This window comes from Cryptomeria japonica, chromosome 3 (genome assembly GCF_030272615.1).
Source record: "Cryptomeria japonica chromosome 3, Sugi_1.0, whole genome shotgun sequence".
In the NCBI taxonomy this organism is placed as follows: domain Eukaryota; kingdom Viridiplantae; phylum Streptophyta; class Pinopsida; order Cupressales; family Cupressaceae; genus Cryptomeria; species Cryptomeria japonica.
In genome coordinates, this window is record NC_081407.1 from 100,166,193 (window position 1) to 100,190,969 (window position 24,777).

At 35.0% G+C, this 24,777-nt stretch overlaps 1 protein-coding gene across 1 annotated transcript in view; it reads left to right on the top strand.

The window, feature by feature from the left end:
* The window catches only part of LOC131046026 (sphingoid long-chain bases kinase 1), a 165,244-nt gene extending 161,069 nt beyond the window's left edge, over positions 1-4,175 (top strand). The window contains exons 7-8 of the mRNA XM_057979670.2: positions 3,263-3,705; positions 3,809-4,175. Coding sequence (XP_057835653.2) covers positions 3,263-3,705; positions 3,809-3,946 — 581 coding nt within the window. The 3' untranslated portion in view covers positions 3,947-4,175. The remainder of the gene's footprint in view (positions 1-3,262; positions 3,706-3,808) is intronic.
* Positions 4,176-24,777: the final 20,602 nt, after the last annotated feature.

The following is a 24,777-nucleotide window of genomic DNA, read 5'->3' on the forward strand; positions in this document are numbered from 1 at the left end:
TCCACTACCTTCAACAAAAACTTTTTAAACCTACAATTTTTCCAACTTACAAACATAATGTAATACACTGTCGAACTCAAAATCATTACCGGTTATAAGAATTGAATACCGATTCTTAAACCTCACAAAAATTACAATAGAAATCATAAATATGATTTCCAGTAATCAAAGCATGATGTGGGTCCTGTCAAAGATACATTACAATGATACAAATACATGTTCCAAACCTCAACACTTGACTCATTGCCAATCTCCATAACCAATCAAAACATTTCCTCGTTTACTAGTTAAGGTCTTAATTCCCAGTTCACTATCTTCATTATCGGTAAGGCATTTCCAGTAGACCAAAAAGACTTAGACGACAAAATAAACATGAAAAACATAGTTGTCATATAGTTTGCCATCAACGACAACACAAATAACTGATCAAAGTCATTAAGCCAATAATCTCAATATCTTCATCACTATATCATTACCAACAGTCCTTGATCGGTTCATCAACATTCTCCATCAACATCAGTTATGTCAATCATGCCAACAAACTTTGCCCACATCTTTACCAATACATAGCATGTTGCTTAATTATTTGGTATCCTATACTATTATAACAAAATAGTTTTATTACTTCATTGCACTGTACCCTTGTTATTATGGGATAGGTGTTGTTCTAAAATAAACAAAAGAAAGATAGAAAAAATAAAGACTAATAATAAACAAAGAAGACCCACTATATAAAGTAGAAATTAGATTTGAATTACGTAACAATAAACAAAATAGATTGTATAAACAAAAAGCAAAGCAGATATTAGATTCCAATGTTCCTATGCATAATGCAGAAATTAGATTTGAAGTAGTTAACAATAAACAATGTAGACTGTATAAAGAAAAAAGCAAAGTAGATATTATATTTGAATTACCTAAAAAAAAAAAAATAGACCTTATAAAACAGAAATTATTTGATTTGTTTTTAATTATCTTAATGTATAAAACTAAAATTAGATTTGATTTATTATTAATTTATTTTATTAAATATTAATTAATTAGTAATTATATCTATCAACAACTTTTTCATAATTTTTAAATAATTCAATTTTACGTAATTGTTATAAAATTAATATTATTGACTAAAATTTTTGAAAAATCAAAGCCACAACTAATTTTACCATCTAAAATTTTTGAAAAATCAAAGCTACAACTAATTTTACTATCAACAATTTCACTATAATTTTTTAAAGTATTGACTTTTAGTGCCGCCTTTGTAAACTGCTATCCAATGTTCCAATTTAAAAAAAGTTATCTCTAGTTTAGCTTTATAAGAGTGTTCCATGGGATGCACAAACGCAGGAGAGACGCCCCCTAGTCGCTGCACATTGCGTTGGAATTGTGGCATTTTCATTACTTTGAATGTGCATTCAGGATTTTTTGAAGCCGTGAATGCAGCGGGTGAAGAATTCGTGATAGGGCAAAGAAAAATATCATGAGAGCAAACAAAAATATGGGCATTTGAATGCGGGAGTAGCAGTCATGTTTGTCTGATTGTCATGCTTTTGATGGTCGGAATATTTACAGGGGCTTTGCAACAAGCTCTCGGCATATAGAGAATCTCCTGTGAACAATCATATGCAATAACCCAGACCATATTAAACTTAAAACCCTAATCCTATTAAACTTAAAACTAGCACACGATAAACTTGAAACTTGAAACGAAGCCATCATTTGTGTTGTAATTTAAAGGTCTGCTATGCAATAATCCAGACCATCTTAATTGATTTTTATCATATATATCATAGTTATCATGGGAGTAGTTAAATTATCATCGATAGAGAATGTTTCTACGTAACTTCTGAGCCAAATAGAAACTAGAATTTTATATATATATAACCATCCCTGAAAACCTGTCCCTGCATTCTCTCATGCTGGGAACTCAGAGAAACGCGGAATTTTAACATTATCTTGGTCACTATTCCCTTTTCATTTGTAACCTTAATATTCAATAAATTTTCATAAAATTAATGGAAAGATGCACAGAAAAAAGAATCAACATATTTATTGGCGGTTTTCTATTTATAAATGTTGTAAAATTTCATAAAATGAATGGAAAGATGAAAAAAATAATAATCATTATATTTATTGGCGGTTTTTTATTTATAAAATGTTTTCAATAGTTTTTGGGATGGTGTTTGAAATTTGATAGTATATTGAGATTATTATCATAGATAAGTTTTATACTTTTTATTAGATAATACTTTTAATTGAAATTACGAATTAAAAAAAGATTTTGAAGGATCTTAAAACCTTTTACAATAAAAAATAACTTAAAACAACATAAAATCAGAACTTACAACAAAACGGACCTTAAAATCAAAAGAGATCCAAGAACTAAACAAAAAAAAAAGCCAAAAGTTAAAACAACATTCATAGAGATTTGAAACCAAGCCTCCAAAAAAAAACTATCCTACCTCTTTTCAAAAAATTTGAAGGATAGAAAAAATAAAAATAAAAAAAAATAATAGGCTTAGCCACTTGTTCTTAATGAGAGACCCCAGTGTGTTTCCTACAGGAGCCACAATTGTAATGTCCAAATCCTTCCCTTTGTTTCTCATAGCATAGTGCTCTTTACTCTTAAAAGTTTCTCTTGAACATTTAAAATATTTTTCATGATAAGGAAAAGGAATGATGTTAAATTCAAAGAGCAGAGAAAATAACAGTGAGCAGCTAAATTAAAAATAGAGACAAACAGAAAACAACACATAACATAGCAGAATTAAGTATCCATGGAAAACGAGAGGAAAATCTTGTATTAACTGTTATACCCAATACATCATACATGACCACTACACATCCATTTATACAAACATATACAGCTATCAAATGAAAAGACGGGAGAAGATGAAAGATCATGTAAGATCATGTAGCCATCAGACTTCACATTCTCAACAAATGATACTTCTCTCTGAATATGGTGCTTCTTCTTAATAGATTGACATGAATATGGTGCTTCTTCTTAATAGATTGACACGAATGAGAGAAGTGGTTAGCTTTATAGTTAAGCTTTATGTTTTATAAATTTCATAAATTTATTTTTATATCTAATAATATTTGACCTGAAATAACAAAATCATTTTTGATCATTTTACAAATATTATATTATTTTGCTATGTTTTGTGATTAAGCCTGTGGTGTTTGAAAAACATTTACACTTATGCCATGTAAATACAAGGCTAATATGATTGTAAGTACTGAAACTTTTCTCAAAATGCAGTGCTTGAAATCTCTTTCAATTGCCAGAGGTTTGGTCCTTTGAGATATTTCATCGCTGGGTTGATTAAGATTCTTCATTTGAGATACTACGAATGTGAGATCGAATACATCCCAGCACAGGAAGAAACAGTAAGTTGTGATTCAGCTTTGTGTAGAAGGGAAACCAACAACGCAAGAAAAACAGCAGTACAAGGATGTGATTTCAACAAAAAAAGCAATTGGAAATCAAGTGAAGGTTTGTTTCTTGGGATCATTATTTGCAACCATCAATGTAAAACAGTACAATGCCTGAAGTCACAGAGCCTTGCTCCTTATGCAAAACATGACGATGGTTTTCTAGATCTTCTTTTGGTAGAAAAGATCAACCTTATTCAACTGCTTTGGTTTCTAATATTGATGCAATATGGTCGGCACATCTCACTTCCCTTTGTCAAATATATGAAGGTATCAATCTTCCTGCCTCCACATATTCTTTGATATAAAGCTTAGTGCTCTATTTGAATATTATGTTCAAGCAACTGAAACTTTCCGTTAATGAAAAATACAGGTACATTGTGCAAGGCTCAAATCTCTGGAAGGTAAAATATCATGTGGAATAGATGGGGAGTTGGTAAGAATGGATAGTCCAGTATTTATTTCAGTGTTTCCTCATAAAATGTATCTGATTGGAAAAAGAGATGACTGAACTCATGAGGGCAAGAAAGCTTTCCTTAAATCAATAGGTATCAGTTTTACCTTTTGACTTTACTTTTGTAGGAAAGGCTATTTTATTAAAAGTTTGTCATGCAATGTATATAAATTGCTTGTACTCTAGGGTTCAGTTTGACTATACTTTTGTCTTTTTTTTCCAAATTCACCAATAAAAAAGTGTAGACTTTCTTCATTTTCATCACAAAAAATTTCTTTTCAGTAAAGAGTTAGTACAAAATTTAGAAGCTAAAAGTTTAATATTGAGAGATTCACTATGATCTATTTTCTTTCTAAAAACTGTATAATTTCCTATCGAGAGATTCACTATGATCTATTTCCTTTCTAAAAACTGCATAATTTCTTAATATATGTCTGATATGAATGTAAGCAAACTTGTATGATCTTTTATAGATTTCCTTTCAGCCAAATTTTAATCATTATTTTTTTTAAATAATGTTTATTACAACTGCTTTACAATTTCAATTATTGGTTTACCACATACACTATTCTTGCATGTCAAACTTCCGAATCTTCAGAAACCTTTGAAAAAATACATTTTGGCCTTAAAAAGCAACATATGATGTAGCATCAGAAAATCAAGAAATGTATTAGTTAGCTCAAAAGACTTACAATAACCATAGACAACAACAAACTACTAGAAATCAAGTTAGCTTGTGATATGCATCTTGCCTTGAGGTTTTAAAAATCTATTTCCATACATTACTAATTTGTTAATCCAAGTTAGCTTATGATATGCATCTTTCCTTCAGGTTTTAAAAATCTATTTCCATACATTACTAATTTGTTAATCACCTTATCAAAGATAAGATGTTGTTGCCTTGATATTGAAAATGGGAGAACTAACCATGTGGTTCGATTATTTTTTAATAGATTTTTATACTATATCTTTAATTATCTATCTTCAATAATAATAATTTTCATATATTTAAAATATTTGTTATATTATAGTTTAAATTAGCTTTATATCACTTTGATGTATCATGTTCTTTTTTCAATCTCTTCTTTTGGAAATATAAGTTATTTGTAATTAAAAAAAAATTACAGAGAAGAATATTTTGAATTGATAATAAGTGAGGTTCATCTAAAAGTCTAAAAAGACTTGGGGCAACAAAATTTCAAAAAACATTCACAATATAAATTTGTCATCAAGAAACCACACACTCGGCCTAATTTGAATGGCGCTACCTAATGACTCTCTTGCCCTCCCTACTCCGTCTGCCCTTGTGCGCTCAAGTCCCTTCCGACTGCTGCCACTATTACCACGCGGTGTGGAGCTTTTGTATTGCCATCAGCGTTTGTGGTTGTGGGTGGGTTGGGTCCCCCCCCCCTGGCGGGTGCCCTTCCTGTGGGAGATTATGTTGTGGATGCGTAGATTGATGATGTTGCCTTTGCCTCTACTACTACTATTGGTGACCCTGTTATGGGTGCTAAGGTCCCACCCAAACCTTCTTACCCACAACTTTTCTCATGTGGCTAGATCTGTTGCTCATCCCCCCAAGGGGATTCGCCCTCTTCCTTGTGCCAAGTCCTCCCCTATGGTGGTTTGTAGATAGAATGTTGTAGATAATATTGGATTCTACCAACCATGTGTGTTGGTGTGTAGATTTGTTAGGTTTTGGCCTTCTCTCTCGGACCTCCATCATTGGGTGAGTGATTCCTGGAATCCTTTGGTTACTCGTAACATTGAGCTTCTTCCTTGTGCTAAAGGATTTTTCGTTACTTCCATTGCTTCTTCTTCTTATAGTGACTTGGTTTTGGGCAAGTTGTGGGCTTGGGGAGTTCACTCTCTCTTTATCAGGCCCTGGACAACTTTTTTTAACCCTCTTACTAAACCACTTAATGTGCGTTCGGTATGGGTTTGCCTTCATAATATTCCCCTTCATTTCTGGGAGCATTCTTGTTATGAGGCCATTGGTAACTCTATAGGTCATTTCTTGAAAGTTGATGATATCACGTTGGCATCTCTTCACCTTTTCCTGGGGATGTGATTCTTATGGTTGGGGATAGGCCATGGACTCAACCATTGGAATATGGGGGTCTCCCCTTTCGTTGTCGGAAATGCTTCTTAATGTGTCATTTAGCTTCGGATTGTTTTCTTCCACATCACAAAGGTGATGCTACTTGGTGGAAGGATGCTACTACTGATCACTTGATTGTCAATGCTTCTGATTTTGATTATGTTGGCTCCTCCCAAAAGGATGATGTCTCCTCCTAGGATGAAGTTGTACCTCTTATTGTTGTTGAAGCTTATGTCGATCATCTCGCTACTACTATTGTGGCCTCCTCTGTCCTTGAGGCTCCCACTCATGTTGCTCATGTTCTGCTGCTCCAATCTGCTCCTGTTGAATCTGCTCCTGATGTTGTTTTGTAGCAACAACCTGTTGTTGTTGCTAATAGAAACTTTGTGGCGTCCTCCCTGATTGATCCTTCTTTTGATGACCCTAATGACAGTATTGTTTGGACTATGATTTGTCGCAGGTAGAAGAGGAATTTTTCCCCGCTCCCCCAAACCCCTCTTTGTTAGGGCTTGGGTGTTCTCCCCATCCTTGAGTTGAGTTTTGGGTTGTTGCAGGTTTGACAAGTTTTTCAGTTGGTCTGTCCAACCTTGTTTTGTTCGGGGTTTGCACACTTGTTTTGTTCTCTCTTGCCACCTGCGGGTATTGTATAAAGGGTCAACACCCTTGTTTTGTTTCTTTCTTAATCAAAAACAAAATCTCAAAAAAATAAATTATATATTACAATAAGTAATCATGATATATTCTTTAAGAGTAGAGAGTAAAGCCTCCATTATCTTTTGCAAGAGTTGGCAACTAGAATGTTGATAAATGAAAAATAATACCAAACAAAAGACCTTACATGATCACTTTTGTTGGTGGGAAGGTTCTATAACTAGCATGCCTATATTTTATAAATAAGATTTTTGTAGACAACCTCGAGAGATATCAAATTTAAAAAATCTTTACCTTTAGCATAGATTAATTAATGTCATATGGTTAATATTTATTAGAATTTAGTGAAATGATTTGTATGAAAAATAAATAGAAGTTTCTTTTAAATCTAGATTTAAAAACATATTTTTTTAAATTAGAAGTTTCTTTTAAATCTAGATTTGAAAATATAATTTTTTTTTACATTTAATAAATAATAATAATAGGGAGATGTTTTTTAATTTAGATTTGTTTCTTTTAAATTCAGATTTAAAAATATATATTTTTTGTATTTAATCAATAATATAAATAGAAAATTGCTTTTTAACTTAGATTTTAGTCTTTAACTTATTTTTTAAATTATTCGTCGTGTAGTCATAATAAATAATAATAGAAATTTTCTTTTTAATTTAGATTTTAGTCTTTAACTTATTTTTAAATTATCCACCATCTAGTCATTAATATTACACGAATAAAAAAGTTGGGTAGTGCCATTGTAGTGTTACGCCTCTCAGCGTAAAAATTAGATCTACATCTAAGCATAAATTAACATATATTTATCAAAGATAAGACAATACTGAAAAAAAAAAAAAGTACAAAAATTAAGTAAGCCCATTAGATGTACTTAGCTCTATGGTTGATAAAAAATTATGTAAGTTGAGGACACGTCCTTGGCCAAATTGGGGGCCTCCTTGGCAAGAAACATCCCAAGGATATGGGGATAGGTCGGAAATGTTCCCCCACCATCTTCCAAAATCTGCCAAATTTTGGAAATGTCCTGAGGTGGTAAAGAACAAGAAACATTAGGGGATGCTCAGACTATTTTTTTGCATTTTTTTAGAAGCACAAAAGTAATAAAAATAAAGGGATGTAGGGACCTTTTTGCATACAACTTAAACCTAAAAACAACATTGAAGAGCTCATTTGTGTGAAGAGAAAAAAGAAGAGCACAATTGTGAGAAACAGAGTGAAAAAAGGAAAGAGAAGTAAGCAAAGGGCAAAAGAAGACCAAGTCTCCATCATTTGAAGTAAGTTCATTATTTTTTGTTTACTTTTACAAATTCTTTCGCATTTTTTTAATTTTAATCAAAATTTTAAATACTTAAGACAGTTGTTTTGTTTGTTTCTATTTTATGTTTGCACTTGTAGTTGTCATTTACATTTTCAACCAAAAAAATCAAAACAATGAGCATCAATAGCAATGAGGGTAGTGAGAGTCAAGAAATTGAAATTAAACAAGCATTCCATGGTGGAAGTTCTTCAAGGAGTGTAAGTGTCTCAAATAATCCATTTCAATGCCCTTATAACCTATTGAAAGATTACGCAAAGGGATCGTTTTAACCCAAAAAAACTCTTTTACAATTTGCAACAACCATAGTTGTTAGGAAAAAATTCAAGGGAGAGTAGAGTATGGTTATGTCATATTTGCAAGGAGAACCATAAGGTTAGCTACACAAGAATTTATTCTCATCTTTTAGGCATACCTTCTCAAAGGGTGAAAGCATGTAAAACTATAACAGTAGCTGAGAAGGCCAAGGTGACTAGGTTGCACATGGAAGGTGGAGCAAAGAAAAAAGGAATGCAAATGGGTCGTTGCAATCTAATGGGTCATTGTCTAGTGCTATTGCTACTATTGAGCTTGAGAGTCAAAGAGGAAAGAAAAGGTACACAAGTGTTGCAAGCATGTTTAACATGTAATCATGAGATTTTGTTAATAGTTGTGTTGTCAAACTTTTCTATGTTAATGTCATACCATTTCATGTGGCAAGCTCTCCATATTTTAAACAAATGTTCAAAGATGTGCTTACTATCGGTCTTTCATATGTTCCCTATGGAGATCATAAGTTATGCGCCTCCCTCCTCGATAAGGAGTATGTTGGAAATAAGCCACATCCAAACTGACAATAGGCTAGCCAAAAGGGGGCCAATAGCTCAATTGGTAGAGCACTCTCGCAACAAATGAAAGGTTCTTGATTTGAGTCCTAGCTAGTCCATATGAGTTGTAGCTCAACATATGTTGGAGCTAGGCTAGGAGCCCCAAGCACCTATAGTGTAGCATAAAGGGGATTTTTGGAAATAAGCCACACCTAGACCAATGATGGGCTAGCCAAAAAGGACATAGGAGCTCAGTTGGTTGAGCACCCTGAAAAACAAATGGAAGTTCCTAAGTTGGAGTCATATTTGTTCCATCTAAGTTGTAGCTCAATGGAGTATTCCAAGGTGAGTATAATGATTGTGGAGTTGAGACAAGTTTTGATAAGGGATGGTTAATCTATCATTACGAATGGGTGGATTGATATTAGACATCATCCACTCATCAATGCCATTGTTACATGTACAACGTACTCTTATATTCTTTGAGTCATTGATTGTTTGAGGAAGACGAAAAATGCAAGCAAATTTTCAAGGATGTCAAAGAAAAAGTTGGACCCTCTAATGCTATAGAAGTTTTGACTAATTTAGCCCATGTATGTAAATTGGCTAGATTTGATGGTGGAGGTTGCTTTCAAGGACGTTTTTTGGACCCCATGTTCTATTCATGCATTAAAAAACATTAGAAATACAAATTGAGTAAAGGTAGTGATTTCAATAGCTAGAAGCATTTAGATGCTCATTTGCAATCATCACACCTCACTCTCTATGTTTAGGACTTTTTTGAGGAAGGAAATCCTCAAGCTTGTGGATGCCAAATACGTTAGCCACTTTTTAGGGACACACGACAAGATATCTAAAAACTACTAAAAATCATAGTTAGCCACTTTATGTTTTGAAATTTAAAATGATGTAAACTAATTAAATGTGTATTTTTAGTTGTATTTTATATTTGCTTTTTTTGGAAAAATAAAAAATAATTATACTAGCAATCGCACCTTCGTGCGCAATGGGTACACCGAAGAGGTTTGGAAAGTAAATTAACGAAAATTTTGGTCTATTTGTTTGCATTCAAGTGTTGTAATGAAGTCGATTGGTAGGGAGATATTTAGGGGTAAAAAGAGATGGATAAACAATAAGCTAGAGATAGTGGGAGATATGGATAAACAAATATGGAGAAATAAAGATGGAGAGGCGAAGAGATAGATATAGGTGTCTAGGGGAGGGGAGAGAGAGAGAGAGAGAGAGAGAGAGAGAGAGAGAGAGAGAGAGAGAGAGAGAGAGAGAGAGAGAGGCAGAGGCAGAGGTAGAGATGAATACAAAGTTAGAGGGGAAGAGGGAGATGGATATATAAAGAGATAGAGAGACACAGAGGGATAGATAAAGATAGAGACAAATAGGAAGTTTGAGAGAGAGATATACAGAGGAAGAGGGAGAGATATAGATGGTGAGATACTTGTGATAGAGATAGATGGAGACATAGAGAGGAAGAAGAGGGAGAGGGAGATAGATGGATAAGTAGAGAGAAAAATTAAGCGTAGACATAGAGATATCAAGGGGCCAATAGAGAGGGAGAGAAAAAGATATAAGAAAAGAGAAAGGGAGATATTGGTAGTGATTTAGAGATAAGGGAACAAGAGGGATATATATATATATATATATATATATATATATATATATATATATATATATATAGAGAGAGAGAGAGAGAGAGAGAGAGAGAGAGAGAGAGAGAGAGAGAGGTGGATTATTATCTTGTTTTTCTTTAAATTGTTATAGAATTAGGAATTTTTAATTATTATTAAATAAATGTTGGTTAATCAAGTCAACATTTATTTGCAAGGCAAAGAAAATATAGGAGATAGGCATCTTTTATATGCATGCATATAGATCGAGGTTGAAGGAGTTGAAGTGTGACATATTTCAGATCTAGAATATCAAGTTTTCAATGGTCCACAAAATGTATTTGGTGCACTTGGTAGACCACTGCAATCTAATGATTTTCCTTAATAATAATTATTAACCTCTTCATTTGATGTCAAATTTTGCTATGGTAAATTCATATAGAGAATAGCATGCATAGAGGAAGAAAAACAAATTGATCAATGCATTTGGCAGATGATCAATTCAAACTAATATGATAGATCGTAGGGTTTGAAGGTGTGATCGCTAGCAATTGCACCTTGTGTTGATAAAATATTAAAAAAAAAGAGCAAGCTATCAAATTTTGAATAAGCCCACTACCCTTTTAACAATACAAATACTAATGCTAACATTTTCCAATAAACTTTACTTAAAACGAATATCTTATATTTCCATATTTACAATTATAACCAATCATTAGCCTTATATGAAACCTTTACAACTTTATTATAGCTTTTGTTAATCAATTTTTTATTTTGCCTCATTAAACCACAATGGAAAATAAAAAAAATACTAGATAGAAAAATGAAATTTGCACAAAAGCCAAACTCAACATTCACATCCATATGCAATTCCCAAGGCAATTTTTTTTACTAAGAAAAAAGAACATTTGCATTAATTATAACAAAAGATTACGATAAAATGGAAATGGTACTTCGTGAGATGTTTGTGATTCTCGCCCAGGCATTTTTAAATAGCCCCTGTGCCCCTGCCGTTGCGAATGGTGCAATTGTTGGGGATGCCATTGTTGTGGGTAGTGGTGGGGGTTGCTCTGCGCCCTTTACCATTGCCTCCCCTCTCCTTTCTGTTGAGTGTTCTGTGCGTGATGCTCCCCTGGTGGTGGGTTGTGTTGGTTACCCCACGACTGGTGTCCCTGATCCATCTTTGGATTTGGACGCCCTTGTTGCTACTGCTGATGCTCGGGTTAATAGAGACTCTCCTCATATTGGTGATGCTCCTGACAACCCTCCTGCAGCTGCTAATGCTCTGCCCAGACCTTCTTTTGCTAGGAACCGTAGCTTTGCTCGTGTGGCCAGATCTGTTGCCCATCCTTCCAAGGGGGTTCGTCCTCTTCCTTGTGCCAAGACTTCCCCTGTTGTGGTCTGTGGCCAGCAAGATGTGGAGAATATCGATTTCTACCGACACATTGCTCTGGTCTGCAGATTTGCTGGGTTTTGGCCTTCCTTTCTTGACCTTCATCATTGGGTGAGTGATTCTTGGATGCCTTTAGTTGCTTATGGCATTGAGCTTTTCCCTTGTGCTAAAGGTTTTTTCATTGCTTTTTTTACCTCTACTCTTGACCGTGATTTGTTTCTGGGAAAGTTGTGGTCTTGGGGGATCACTTTCTCTCCATTAAGCCTTGGTCTTCTTCCTTCAACCCCCTTACTGAATCTCTATCTATTCGTCTGGTTTGGGTCCGCCTCCCTAATCTCCCCCTCCATTTCTGGGAGCCTTCTTGCTTTGAGGCCATCGGTAACTCCATTGGCAGTTTCTTGAAGGTTGATGATGCCACGACCTCCATGGGTCACTCTAGCTTTGCTCACCTATTAATTGATGTTGACATATCTCTAGCCCTCCCCAGGGATGTGGTTCTTATGGTTGGGGATAAGCCATGGGCTCAACCGCTGGATTATGAGGGCCTCCCCTTTCCCTGACAAAGGTGCTTCTCAACAAGCCACCTAGCTTCAAACTGCTCTCTCTCCCGCCGTAGAGGTGTTGCTACTTGGTGGAAGGACGCTACTGAAGATCACTTGACAATTAATGCTTCTGACTCTATCTCGATTGAATCTTCTCGAGATGAGGTGCCCCTTATTGCTATGATGCCTTTGCTGAGGTTACTACTGGTGTAGACTCTTATGTCCCCTTGGCTCCTACATCTGTTGCTCTTGATCATCAACTTCTCTCTTCTCCTGCCAATTTTGTTCTTCTTCAGCAGCAGTTTGTTGTGTTTCTGCAGCAACAGTCTGTTGGTGTTCTGCTGCAACAGTCTGATAGTGTCTCTATGGGGTCTCCCCTGCCTGATTTGTCTTTGAATATTCCTAATGATAGTGTTGCCTGGACGGTTGTTTGTCGTAGGCGGAAAGGAAAATCTACCCCCCTTCCCCAGCGCCCCCTTCGTCAAGTTGTGGATTCTCCCCACTCTTGAGTTGGGTTGGTTTGTTGATGGTTTGACAGGTGGGTTTGTTTGGCCTATCTAACTTTGTTTGTTTGGGGTTTACACCCCTGCTTGGTCTATTTATTTCAATTATCCTATTAGCTTTGTTAAGGGTCAGCGCCCTAGTTATCGCTGCTTTATTTATCAAAAATAGAAGATTACGATAGTTGGCACTAATAATAACAACATTTATAAACAATTATCACGATGCATACACTTTAGCATCTCACCGTCCAATCATCACAAGTGTGTATCTCATGATAATGATTTTTTTGGCTCTAATTAGTAGAATTTGACATAAATGAAAGATGATAAGATATTATGTCTCCTTAAATTTATAAAACGGAAGCTCGTGCCTGGGTAAAATAAATTGGGGAAATTTATTTTCTCCAGAAAGACGTATGTGGCTTAAAATAATCAACAAAATTTGGGCCCACGTTCTGCCACAATATTTGGGATCTGAAAAAAACCCTCAAACTTTGAAAAATGGATGCAACCAAAATAAGGGGAAATAAAATCGTTGGCCAAAAAATGAAGATTGGACATTGTGATGGCAAAATAGAGGTTCGGACTCAACGTCAGAACGGAAAAATGGCAGCCTGCCACAAATTTTCTTCATGTTCTCCATGCCCTTAATACTCGTTGGGAAAATCTACACACTCGACTGTCTTGTCCCTGAGAAAAAATGGAACAATTAGCACCATCCTCCAGATTAATTCCGACATTTTTGGAGCTCACCAATGCCGGTAGGTGACAGCCGACGAAATAGAAAGATGCAAATGAAAACAGTTACAAAATCGAGGGCTCATAGAAATTCAATCATCTTGCATTGTTGGAGGAATATTTTCATCCCTTGATCTGCAAAGTTAATTGGTTTATCTTATATAGGGTACACCTTCGGTGTAATAATAAATATACTTATATAAAATTTAAGATATAATTATTTGCTAATAAAAAAGCTGAAAAATGAAGTTACATGGTACATCACTCTTTACAAGGCAAATTTATTTTTATTTTTTGTGTATTTATAACTTAAAATCTTAGTGCATGGATTTTTTTTCAATTTTGATTTTTAAATATTTTATAAAATGAATATTAAAATGTTACAACACAACTACATCGAAAATAAACCTTTTTCTTATGACACCGCCTTTTGACTTAACAAGTTATCTATAATAGAAAAAAAAACATACCATCTTGACTTGAAATCTTTTATATAGTGCATCATATTTTTTGATATTTTTTAATAAATTTTAGTTTTTTTTCTTTATGTGATCACCAACCTTATATTTTATTGCTAATAACCTACTTTTAATAAAAATATAAATAATAATTTAATTATTATAATTTTTTTTTAAACTACATTTATACATCTACAAAAGGGTATTTTTATATTTTTTACATGAGGAGTTGTTGAAACAACAAGTTTTTCAAATAATTTCATTTTTTTAGTAAATTGGCCTCAAAGTGGTGCTACATATGCACTTAGTGAACAATTTTAGTTGGCAAAGTTGTGGACACGTCTAACCTACCTAAAATTCATCTCATATGTTTGACCAAAATTGGTTTTTAGTTAGAAATACTTAAATTGCTTGCGATGATATGTTGGCCAAAAGTGTGACACAACTTTGTACTTTGAGGCAGTGTTGCAACTTCGGCTTTGATACTAGATGTAATGCCCCATTCGAAGGACCAAGGCAAAACTTGGAGAATAACTTTCTACATACTATAAATAGGGACATGTGAGATCTAAAAACTACTATAAATCCTATGAGGAATATCTACAAAGTGTCCTTCGCATGGATGAAGCTATAATTAATAGTAAGAGAAAAATTGTATGATAATAAAGGGAGGTTGGTTATTCAAAACAAAACAATAAACAAAATTAGAACAATAGTAGGTCCTTGTCCCAATTCTTTTTAAATGTAAAAGGAGTTCCATGATGGAAAAAATCATGGAAACTCCTCTAGCCAAAAATTAGTGGCAACAAAAATTAGAATTATAACAAGGATACTTGCATTGGAATGTTCAATAAATATTCAAATAAGGGAAATCAAGAAATCCACATTGTGGAAATTCCTCTTATAGAAAACTACAATAGATCATAAAAAAATAATTCCTTTGATGATAATATATATGATCTCTATCACACACCCAAAGATTATAATCCTTGCAAGTTCTATTATCTCCACATGACTAGGGGCATGAAATTAAAACATTATTGAATATAAAGATTTGTCTTCAGGCTTCTTATGGAACAACAATGTTTATTCGTACACATTTTCCTTCAACTACATGTAGACACCTAAAATTGTCATGTCTAATTAAATAAATATTTTTATTTATTTAATTATTTTACCCTAAGTCTTCTATTAATTAAATAAATCTTTATTTATTTAATTAATTCATTTAGTCTCTTCTAAGCCTTTTCTTATTTAAATAAATATTTTTGTTTGTCTAAATTGTCCTCATAAATTAAAGAAATACTTTTATTTATTTAATTATCCCCTTCCTTTATTAATTAAATAAATCTTTATTTAATTCATTCATTCATTAGCTTTTTCCTCTATGACACAAGTCACTTGTCTCTTAATCCTCTCTTACCTACCCCCTTCACTATTTTTATTATTTCTTCTACCTACCCTTTAATCTTAGTCGACCATTTATCCTCTTCATCTTATCCCTCCATTTCCTAAAGTATCTTCTATATACGAGGATGCTTTCCATCATCATCAACCCTAACGACTGCCTCAATCAAGCCATCTTGTGATCAAACTATCAACCACAATTCGTTCTTTGTTGAGCTCTTGTGCACACATAAAATATGAGAGCAAATATATTAAACAAGATCAATGGAGATAGGAGACAATGGAGATTGAAACCCTACTTGACATGTGAATGGTAATATTGCTTTATTTTGTGAATTTGTGTGATCTTAGGTATCTCTATTGGTGTATGGCAGATGTTTCATTTAGGACTTAGATTATTGTGGTTGGATCTTTATGGATTTACAATAGGTTTTCATCATCATATTTTCATCGTATACACTACATAATATATTGAATCACAACAACTATCAAGGGTTGATCACCCCTCAACTCCAAACAAATATTTAGTAGGACCTCTTCTTTGATCATCAACAAAATGTCACACAAGTTGGTACTTTAGGTTCTATCACTAGATCAATAGCTTTCTCTTACCTAAAGGAACCAAATTCGCAAATCATTTGGATGTAAAAAGGCAAGACAAGATGCTAGGATTGATAGAACTTGTACAAAACAAATAAATTCAACAACCTCACTCCGTTGAGCAAATTGAGCATAACAAAATCATGGTATCTACTATTGATCTAATTCCCAATTTAATGAATCCTCATGAACTTATTGAATACCTTATAAATACCTTCATAAAGATTTCATGTATAGATCTCTTATAGAACTCTTTTGCCCATCAAGCACTTTTATTAGTGGTGTTTAATTTAAAATACCTTCATCACATAAACCCACCTCCCTAAGAGCAAGTCAACTAGTTTGATCCAGATCTCAATCTTCTTAATGATAAACCAACTTAAGCTAAACTTAAGTCGAACTTGGATTCGGATCAACTCCCTAACATAGTGAGTTTATTTCAAATTACCCCTTCCACATTTTCCATCCCTATTTGTGCTCCTCTAAATCCTACATTTCAATGGTCTAGTGAGTCATATATATTCTAGCTAGTCCACGACACCTCTAAATGAAAATGGTGAAGAGAAATCATAATGTTGTTACCATAAGTAAATCAGGGCATGATTGAGTTTTTAAAGATCATTATGATGTATGAACATTGTGACATGTAACATGCCTATTATTTATTATGTGTCTATCCATGTTTGCATACATATTAAAAACATAAAAAAATGTAAAGACCCACCATAATTAACTCAACAAAATTGACCGTTCTTTTTTTTTGTTTAATTTAATCATTGTGTTTTGTTCAATCGCATACTCTGGGCATCCATCCATTTGGATTAGGCATTCATCCATCCGGGATGAGCATCTAACCATACGGGTTAGGCATTTGTCCATACAAGACATAAAATTTCATCTATCCAATACGGGATAGGCATCTACCCATACGGGGTAGCCATCTATCCAATTGAGATAGGAGGTGCTCTAGCTAGAGACTTAGACTCATCGGGACCATTCGGGTCCTGAGCCACTCACTAAGTACTACACTCTTCTAACAGAAGTGCACCGAGGTCGTCGTCCTTAGGAGTAATTAAATAACATAATACAAGCTTGAATTCCACCTCAAAATTTGGCTTAAAGCCTTGGGAAGTCAAGCGAATCCATACGGGATTCCTTCCGAGTATGCATTGAATTACTTTTTCCATTTTAATTATCTTCAAATTATGATTCTATTCAATCCTTCTATACCAAGCCTAGACCCCACCCACAAACGCCTGAGTACGAGGGACAACTCCGTCCCAAGACTGCCTACATACCCGCTTCGACACGGGATCAAGGCGTAAAGTATGTAGCTCTATTTTCTACTCTATGGTTTGATGTAAACTGATTAGTGGGTACGCAACCCTTTCTAGGGTCAATGTCCCAGACATTTCCTTTGTGGTTGCTACCCACAGAGGTAGCACTTAAGCAAAGGCTCAAGATGGCCTATTGCTTGTGGCCTAAAAACACTAGATCCTAATTCTTATCATAAGCGTCACTCTTGACCAATTGTCAATCGACAACAAATCTTCGAGATTAAATCAATTTCCATAAAAGCATTTCACTCAACATCCCTATAGGGGTTTACTATAGTTTAACTCAGCGAATGAAAGATCGTTTTAGAATTATCTTATTAAATTATCGATCCACGGGGGATTACCCGCCCCTTGTATTTTAACTTCCAAGTGTCCCTTATTACTCCCCGACGATTTATAGGGACAATGCCACAGACGTCGTTGATGTAGCTTTATTAGGCGTTAATTGCAGTAGTTCAACACGACGACATTACCCGTAAGCATGACCCAGAGGCACTGTATATACCGAATGTTACTAGGTTTTGGTTTTCCAACTTCCTTTATTTAATTTTCTAACTTATGATAAACATCATGCATGAAAAATAATTATGAATTGAACGCGTATAATTAGACTTTGCAAAGCTCAATTAATTGAAATAACTACTTGATGAATTACATGGAATAAAAACCATAACTAACATTATTTATTATTCAAAACTTGAAGTATAACTTTGCATAATAATAACAATTAGGAAACTTGCATAATAATATTTAAACGTGTAACTTGCATGGAGATGGAAATGCCAATAAATGTAATCAATGTAAGGAATTTGCATGAGGCGAAGGTAGTGTAAGTTACATGCAAGAAAATATCGCCTATAAAGTCACTAGTCCCAAAAATAGAATTTAGCTTCAAATTATATTGACGTGGATAAATTGCTAAGTGGATTTAAGAAGGTATAATTATATTTACAATTTATAAATTTTCTAAAACTAATTATAAATATAAAAATTTACCTAAGTTTAAAAAAATTTATTAAACTAAAATTTATATAAAAAAAAATATTAACATTATACAAATTGCCACGAATTTAATTGAAATGGCATTTTTTTTAAGAAGGATGAAATGGAGGGAAAGGGAGTGGGACCCACGGGTCCCATCACCACTGCAGGTACTACGGAAGCAGGCCCGCAGTGGTGAGGGGACCCCGTGGTCCCCTCCACTACCCTGCAGCCACTGTCGTGACAGTGACCGGACGGGAAGTGGAGGGTACCACTTCCCCGACGGTTACTAAACCGCCTCCACTAGTCTGCACGCTGCCCGACACTCATAATTCCGAACGACGTGATTAAATTTAAAATCACTTGCAACATTAAAAATTATTTTCGTTGGGATAAATATATATATATATGTGTGTGTGTGTGTGTGTGTGTGTGTGTATGTATGTATGTATATATGGTTACATTCCCATATTATTAAATTTCATAAAAGAAGAGTAAATAAACAGGTATGTGTATATATAAGAGAATATTAATGTAAGAGAGAATAACAAATTAGTCCCAGGGACGAAAATATAACAGAGAAATAAAATAACCAGAGAAGTAATTTACTCCAGCGATGCACAAATTATCAAAGAAGTAGGTAGATGTTTATACTGAGAAATACAAAGCTCACACAGAGGGATTTATATTCTATTTCTCAACTAATATCCAAAGAGGGGGATTTATTTCTTCATTCAAAGAGAGATTTATCTATTCATTCTTCGAGAAAGATTTATTTATTCATTCACAGAGAGATTTATCTATTCATTATCCGAGAAAAAATTATTTATTCATTCACAGAGAGATTTATTTCTTCACACAGAGAGATTTATTCACAGAGAAAGATTTATTTATTCAGAGAGAGAGAGAGAGAGAGAGAGAGATTTATTTATTTTGATATTCAATATCATCTCTAGTTTTCAAGAGAAAATAGAAAAGCAAAAATCCGATTTTCTACCTTTTAAATAGATTAAATAAAATCTGCATATGTATTTTAAAAGAGGAAGAATTATATCACTGCATTAAGGAAAACAAAATAGATTTTCTTTCTATCTAGCAAATAAAAAAAAGATTTCTTTCAGAAACTATATTCAACTAAGGAATCTAGAAACTATATATATATATATATATATTGATAAATACAAATTCCTCATATGTCAAAAGGAGAGAACCTGGTTTACTGAAGCTTGATGTTGAATCCTCTAGCTATCCTTTGATCCTTCCTTGCAACTTGAGAGAGATCCTTCAAACAACAACTTAAAAAAATCTTGCAACAAAAAAAGAGGCTACCAAAGAAAAACCTGGGAATTTCTTTTCAAAACATAATCAACTCCCTTCTTTGAAACTTGCATACAATTTTATAAGAAAAATCCCTCCATTCCACTATCTAGAAAATTTAATTAAAAAGGAGATTCTTTTCCAATATTGGACTTCATGCAAATTGATTAAACTTAGTGGGGGAGTTACATGCAAGGTGGTGGAGAATCCTCTAGAAGCTTCTTATTCTTCCTACAACATGTGCCATAATTGGGAGTGGAAAATAAATAAATAAAAATAATGTCTTTTGAATTATATTCTCCAAGTATGTGTGTGTGTGTGTGTTCATTTTATTCTTTTATAACATTTATTCAATCATTTTAAGTAGTTTAACCAAAATGTAATAGAATTGTATTTTAAATCCAAAAGTGATAGAGGAGGGTTGTGACATCCTCCCCCCCTTAACTTGTGCATCGTCCCGATGCACTTATTGAATGCATCCAAAAGAGTCTATAGTTCATGATTAGCTTAAAACAAAAAAGGAAACAACTGTTGTATTTCCTTAGTATCCTCCCACGTGGCATTCCTTTCATCATACTGATTCCATTGTACTTTGCATTAATCAACCTCTCTGTTGCGCAATTGGCATTGGCACCTCTCCAAGATTTTGAATGGCTCTATCATTATTCCTCCCATTTCCTGGACCTATAAAGCATCCCAATTCAAAATGTGTTTCTCATCAGGTACATACTTTTTAAGAAGAGATACATGGAAGACATCATGGATTCGGCTCAACTGGGGAGGTAAGGCCAACCGGTATGCAACTGGATTAATCCTTCCCAATATTTCAAAGGGTCCAACATAACGAGGTGCAAGCTTGGTCCTTTTCCCAAATCTTATGGAACTCTTGTGTGGTCTAACCCTTAGGAAGACTTTCTCTCCCACCTCAAACTCCCTTGGTGTCCTGTTTTTGTCTGCATAACTTTTTTGCCTATCTGAGGCTTCCTTCAATCTCTACCTAATTTCCTTAGTTTTTCTTTCCATCTCCTTCAACATATCTGGTCCAATAATTATTCTATCTTCAAGACTATCCCAACTCAAAGGTGTTCGACATGGTCTACCATACAATGCTTTGAAAGGTGCCATTCCCAAAGATGTTTGATATGTATTATTGTAAGCAAACTCTACCAGAGATAGGTACTCTTCCCATTTCTTCTGTTGGTCCATGCAGTACATGCGAAGTAGGTCTTCCATAATTTGATTTGTCCTTTCTGTCTAACCATCGGTTTCAGGATGGTATGCAGTGCTAAAATTTAGTTGAGTTCCCAGAGTTGACTGAAGAGTGGTCCAAAACCTTGAAGTGAATCTAGCATCTCTATCTGATATGATTTTCTCTGGTATTCCATGCAACCTAAATATTTCCTTAACAAAACGCCTAGCCAAGGTAGGTGCATCATTCGTCAGGTTCCCTGGTATAAAGTGTGCCACCTTAGTGAGTTTGCCAATTACCACCATTATTGTATCATGTCTAAAAGGTGACATGGGTAACCCTTGTACAAAATCCATGCTAATAACTTGCCACTTGTGTTGAGGTACATCATGTAATTGTAACAATCCAGCTGGATGTCTATGTTCTGCCTTTACTCTTTGACACTCCAAACATTTAGCCACATACTTGACAATGTCATTCTTCATCCCTTGCCAAAAGTATAACTCCTTTAGATCTGCATAAAGTTTGTTAACTCCTGGGTGCCCTAAATAAGGGGCATTGTGAGCCTCCAACAAGACTACTTCCCTTAAGTTCCCTAAATTAGGAATATAGATTATATTATTGAACCTGCGCAATCCATCTTCGTCTAGTGTATACCCTTCAATCTTAGGATCGGTTGGATCGTGTTCTAATGTCAATTTGACTTGCTCATACCATGGGTCATGTTCCTGCTCATCCATTACTTGCCTTTTGAAAGAAGTTTTGAAAGTTGCTATAGTCATCAAGTGTCTCCTCCTACTTAAGGCATCTGCCACCCTATTTTCCTTCCCCTTTATATATTCAATTTCAAAATCATATTCACTTAGAAACTCTAACCACCTTCTTTGTCTGGCATTTAAGTGGGGTTGTGTAAAGATGTACTTTAGTCCTTGGTTATCTGACTTTAACTCAAAGGGCTTCCCTAGTAAGAAGTGTCTCCATTTCTGTAGGGCATGCACAATCGCTGCTAACTCTAAGTCATGGGGTGCATAATTAACTTCACGAGTCTTTAGCTTTCTGGATTTGTAAGCTACTACCCCTTCATCTTGGACAAGTACTCCCCCTAAACCTTCAATAGAAGCATCAATTATGACTGTGAAGTGTCCATTCGGATCTGGTACTTTTAGAATGGGTGCTGAGGTTGGTTTTCCCTTCAAGATTTCGAATGCCTTATCACTTTGTTCTGTCCACACAAACCTTTTACCCTTCCTTTGTAATGAGGTGATGGGGTTTGTTATCTTAGAGAATCCTTCCACAAACCTCCTATAGTAACCTGCTAGCCCCATAAAGCTTCTTACCTCTGAAACATTTTTAGGGATTGGCCATTCTACTATTGTCTTTATCTTATCTGGATCAACTGCTATTCCCTCCTTTGATATTATATGCCCAAGGTAGTGAATCTTTTCCTCAAAGAAGACACATTTTGACAATTTCCCATATAACTTATGTTCTCTCAACCTTTGCAAAACAAATTGTAGGTGTACTAAATGTTCCTCCTCATTCCTAAAGTAAATAAATATGTCATCCAGAAATACCAAAACAAATTTATCCAAGTAGTCATGGAGTACACTATTCATTAGGTTCATAAATGTAGCTGGGGCGTTGGTTACACCAAAAGGGACTACTGTGAATTCATAATGCCCATATCTAGTCCTAAAAGTTGTTTTCGGAATGTCTTCCTCCTTAATTCTGAGTTAATGGTACCCTGACCGGAGGTCTATCTTTGAGAAAACTGCTGCTCCTTTCATTTGGTCAAAAAGATCCTCTATGCGAGGTAAGGGATAACTATTCTTTATGGTGACCTTGTTCAACATCCTATAGTCGATGCATAGTCTTAAGGTTCCATCCTTCTTCTTAACAAATAAGACTGGCGCTCCCCATGGTGATACACTTGGCCTTATTAATCCCTTATCTAAGAGTTCCTCTAATTGCATTTTGAGCTCTTGCAATTCAGTTGTGTTCATTCGGTAAGGTGCCCTTGATACTGGTTCAGCTCCTGGTAGTACTTTGATAGAAAAGTCAAACTTCCTTTTAGGGGGTAAGTCGGGTAATTCTTCTGGAGAGACATCCTTGAATTCTTTTAAGAAAGGGGTATTTTCAAAGGTCGGCTCCTTCCCTTCATCAATTTCAACCATATAGATTAGGCCTCCTCTTCTCCTTTCCTTCTTTAATTGCATGGCTGAGATAGTTTCTATATTAATGGGTTTAAACTTTCCTTGGATTTTGACCTTTTTCCCCCCATCATCCAAACATTCAACAACTTTGTTATAGCAATCTACATTAGCTTAGTGGTTTGTTAACCAACTCATTCCAATAATTACATCATATAATCCTAGGGGTGCCACATCGAGATCTACCCTTGTTTCAAACTCAGGAAATTGTACCCTTGCCCTCGGCAAACACTTAGTTACTTCCCTAGTTGCCTTATCCCCATATTGAACCGTCCATGATGACTCCATTTGATTAACTTTTAATGCATATTTTCTTACTAATTCAGGTGAGATGAAACATTCAGATGACCTAGTGTCAATTAGAATTGAAATTAGTTGTTCAAATAGTGTACCTGTAGTTTCCACGGGAACATTCTAGTATCTTCCTCTTCGATTCCTAATTGTTGCATGAATTCTTTGTTGGGGTCCTTGTTGGGGTTGATTGGCCCTAATCTAACCTTGCATCCTGGGACATTCTCTAGCAAAATGGTTTTCCCTGCACATGAAGCATCCACCTAGAGGGCCCCTCCTGCCTTGGTTCCTAGGGGGATCATTTCTTGTTTCATTAGCCCTGGGCGGATAAGTTATCCTGTTCTACTGGTCATTCCTGATATAATTGCCTCTGTTATTATTACCCCTATTATTATTATTATTTCCATTCCTCTGATATTGATTAGGAGGTGGCCTTCTTTCGGAAGAATTATTCCTTTGATCTTTGTTGAAGTTAGTGTTCCCATTGAATTCCTGCTTCCCTTTAAATGAGTGGTTCCCATTATAGTTCCGCCCTACTAGTGTTTGAGTCTTCCTCTCTTGCCTTAGGGACTTTTCAAGTACTTTGTTCATGTTTTTGGGTCCATGCATGTCAACCCTATGTTGGTATTTAGCCCCAAAATGAACTTCCTTGCTTGGCCGCCTTCATCTTTCTGGTACATAGGTACATATTTAAGCAACTTGGCGAACTTATCCCAATATTGTTGAACGGATAGGGGTCCTTGACGTAGATTATGGAATTTTGTCACCTTCTCATCAAAGAACAATTGAGGGAGCCACCTCTCTTGGAAGTGGTGGACAAATTGATCCCATGTGATCGTTTCTCTGCTATACCCATTTTGTTCCTTGGTGTTGGTCCACCAACTAGCTGCCTCCCCTGTGAGTTGATAGGAACCCCATAAGGCTTTGGTTGTTTCGCTAAAATCTCTTAGTTCAAAATACTTTTCCATTTCATTTAACCAATTCTCAACTCCTTCACCAATTTGCCTCCCATCGAACTTAGGAGGGGTGATTTTCTTTAATTCCTTGGAGAGTTCCACTATGTTATTTTCTTTTCTATTACCCATCATATTCCCTTGATTGCTACCAGGGTTTCCATTTTCGGTACAACTTCTATTTTCAAAGTCATTCTGCCTTTCCCTAAGGTCCTGATTGATTGTTCCAAGAAGTTGACTTTATCTCTTTGCTCGGTTAGAAGGTTGATTATAGCCTCGACCCCATCTTCATTATTTCCTGGGTTATATTGATCCTCTTCATGGTCTTCCTCATGGTTTTCTTCATGGTTTTCCTCATGGTTTTCTTCCCTTTGACTCCTAGTGGTATTACTTCTTCCATTACCCCTTCCTCTTCCTCTTCCTCTTCCCCTTCCTCTAGCCATTCTAGGTTTTTACCTTAAA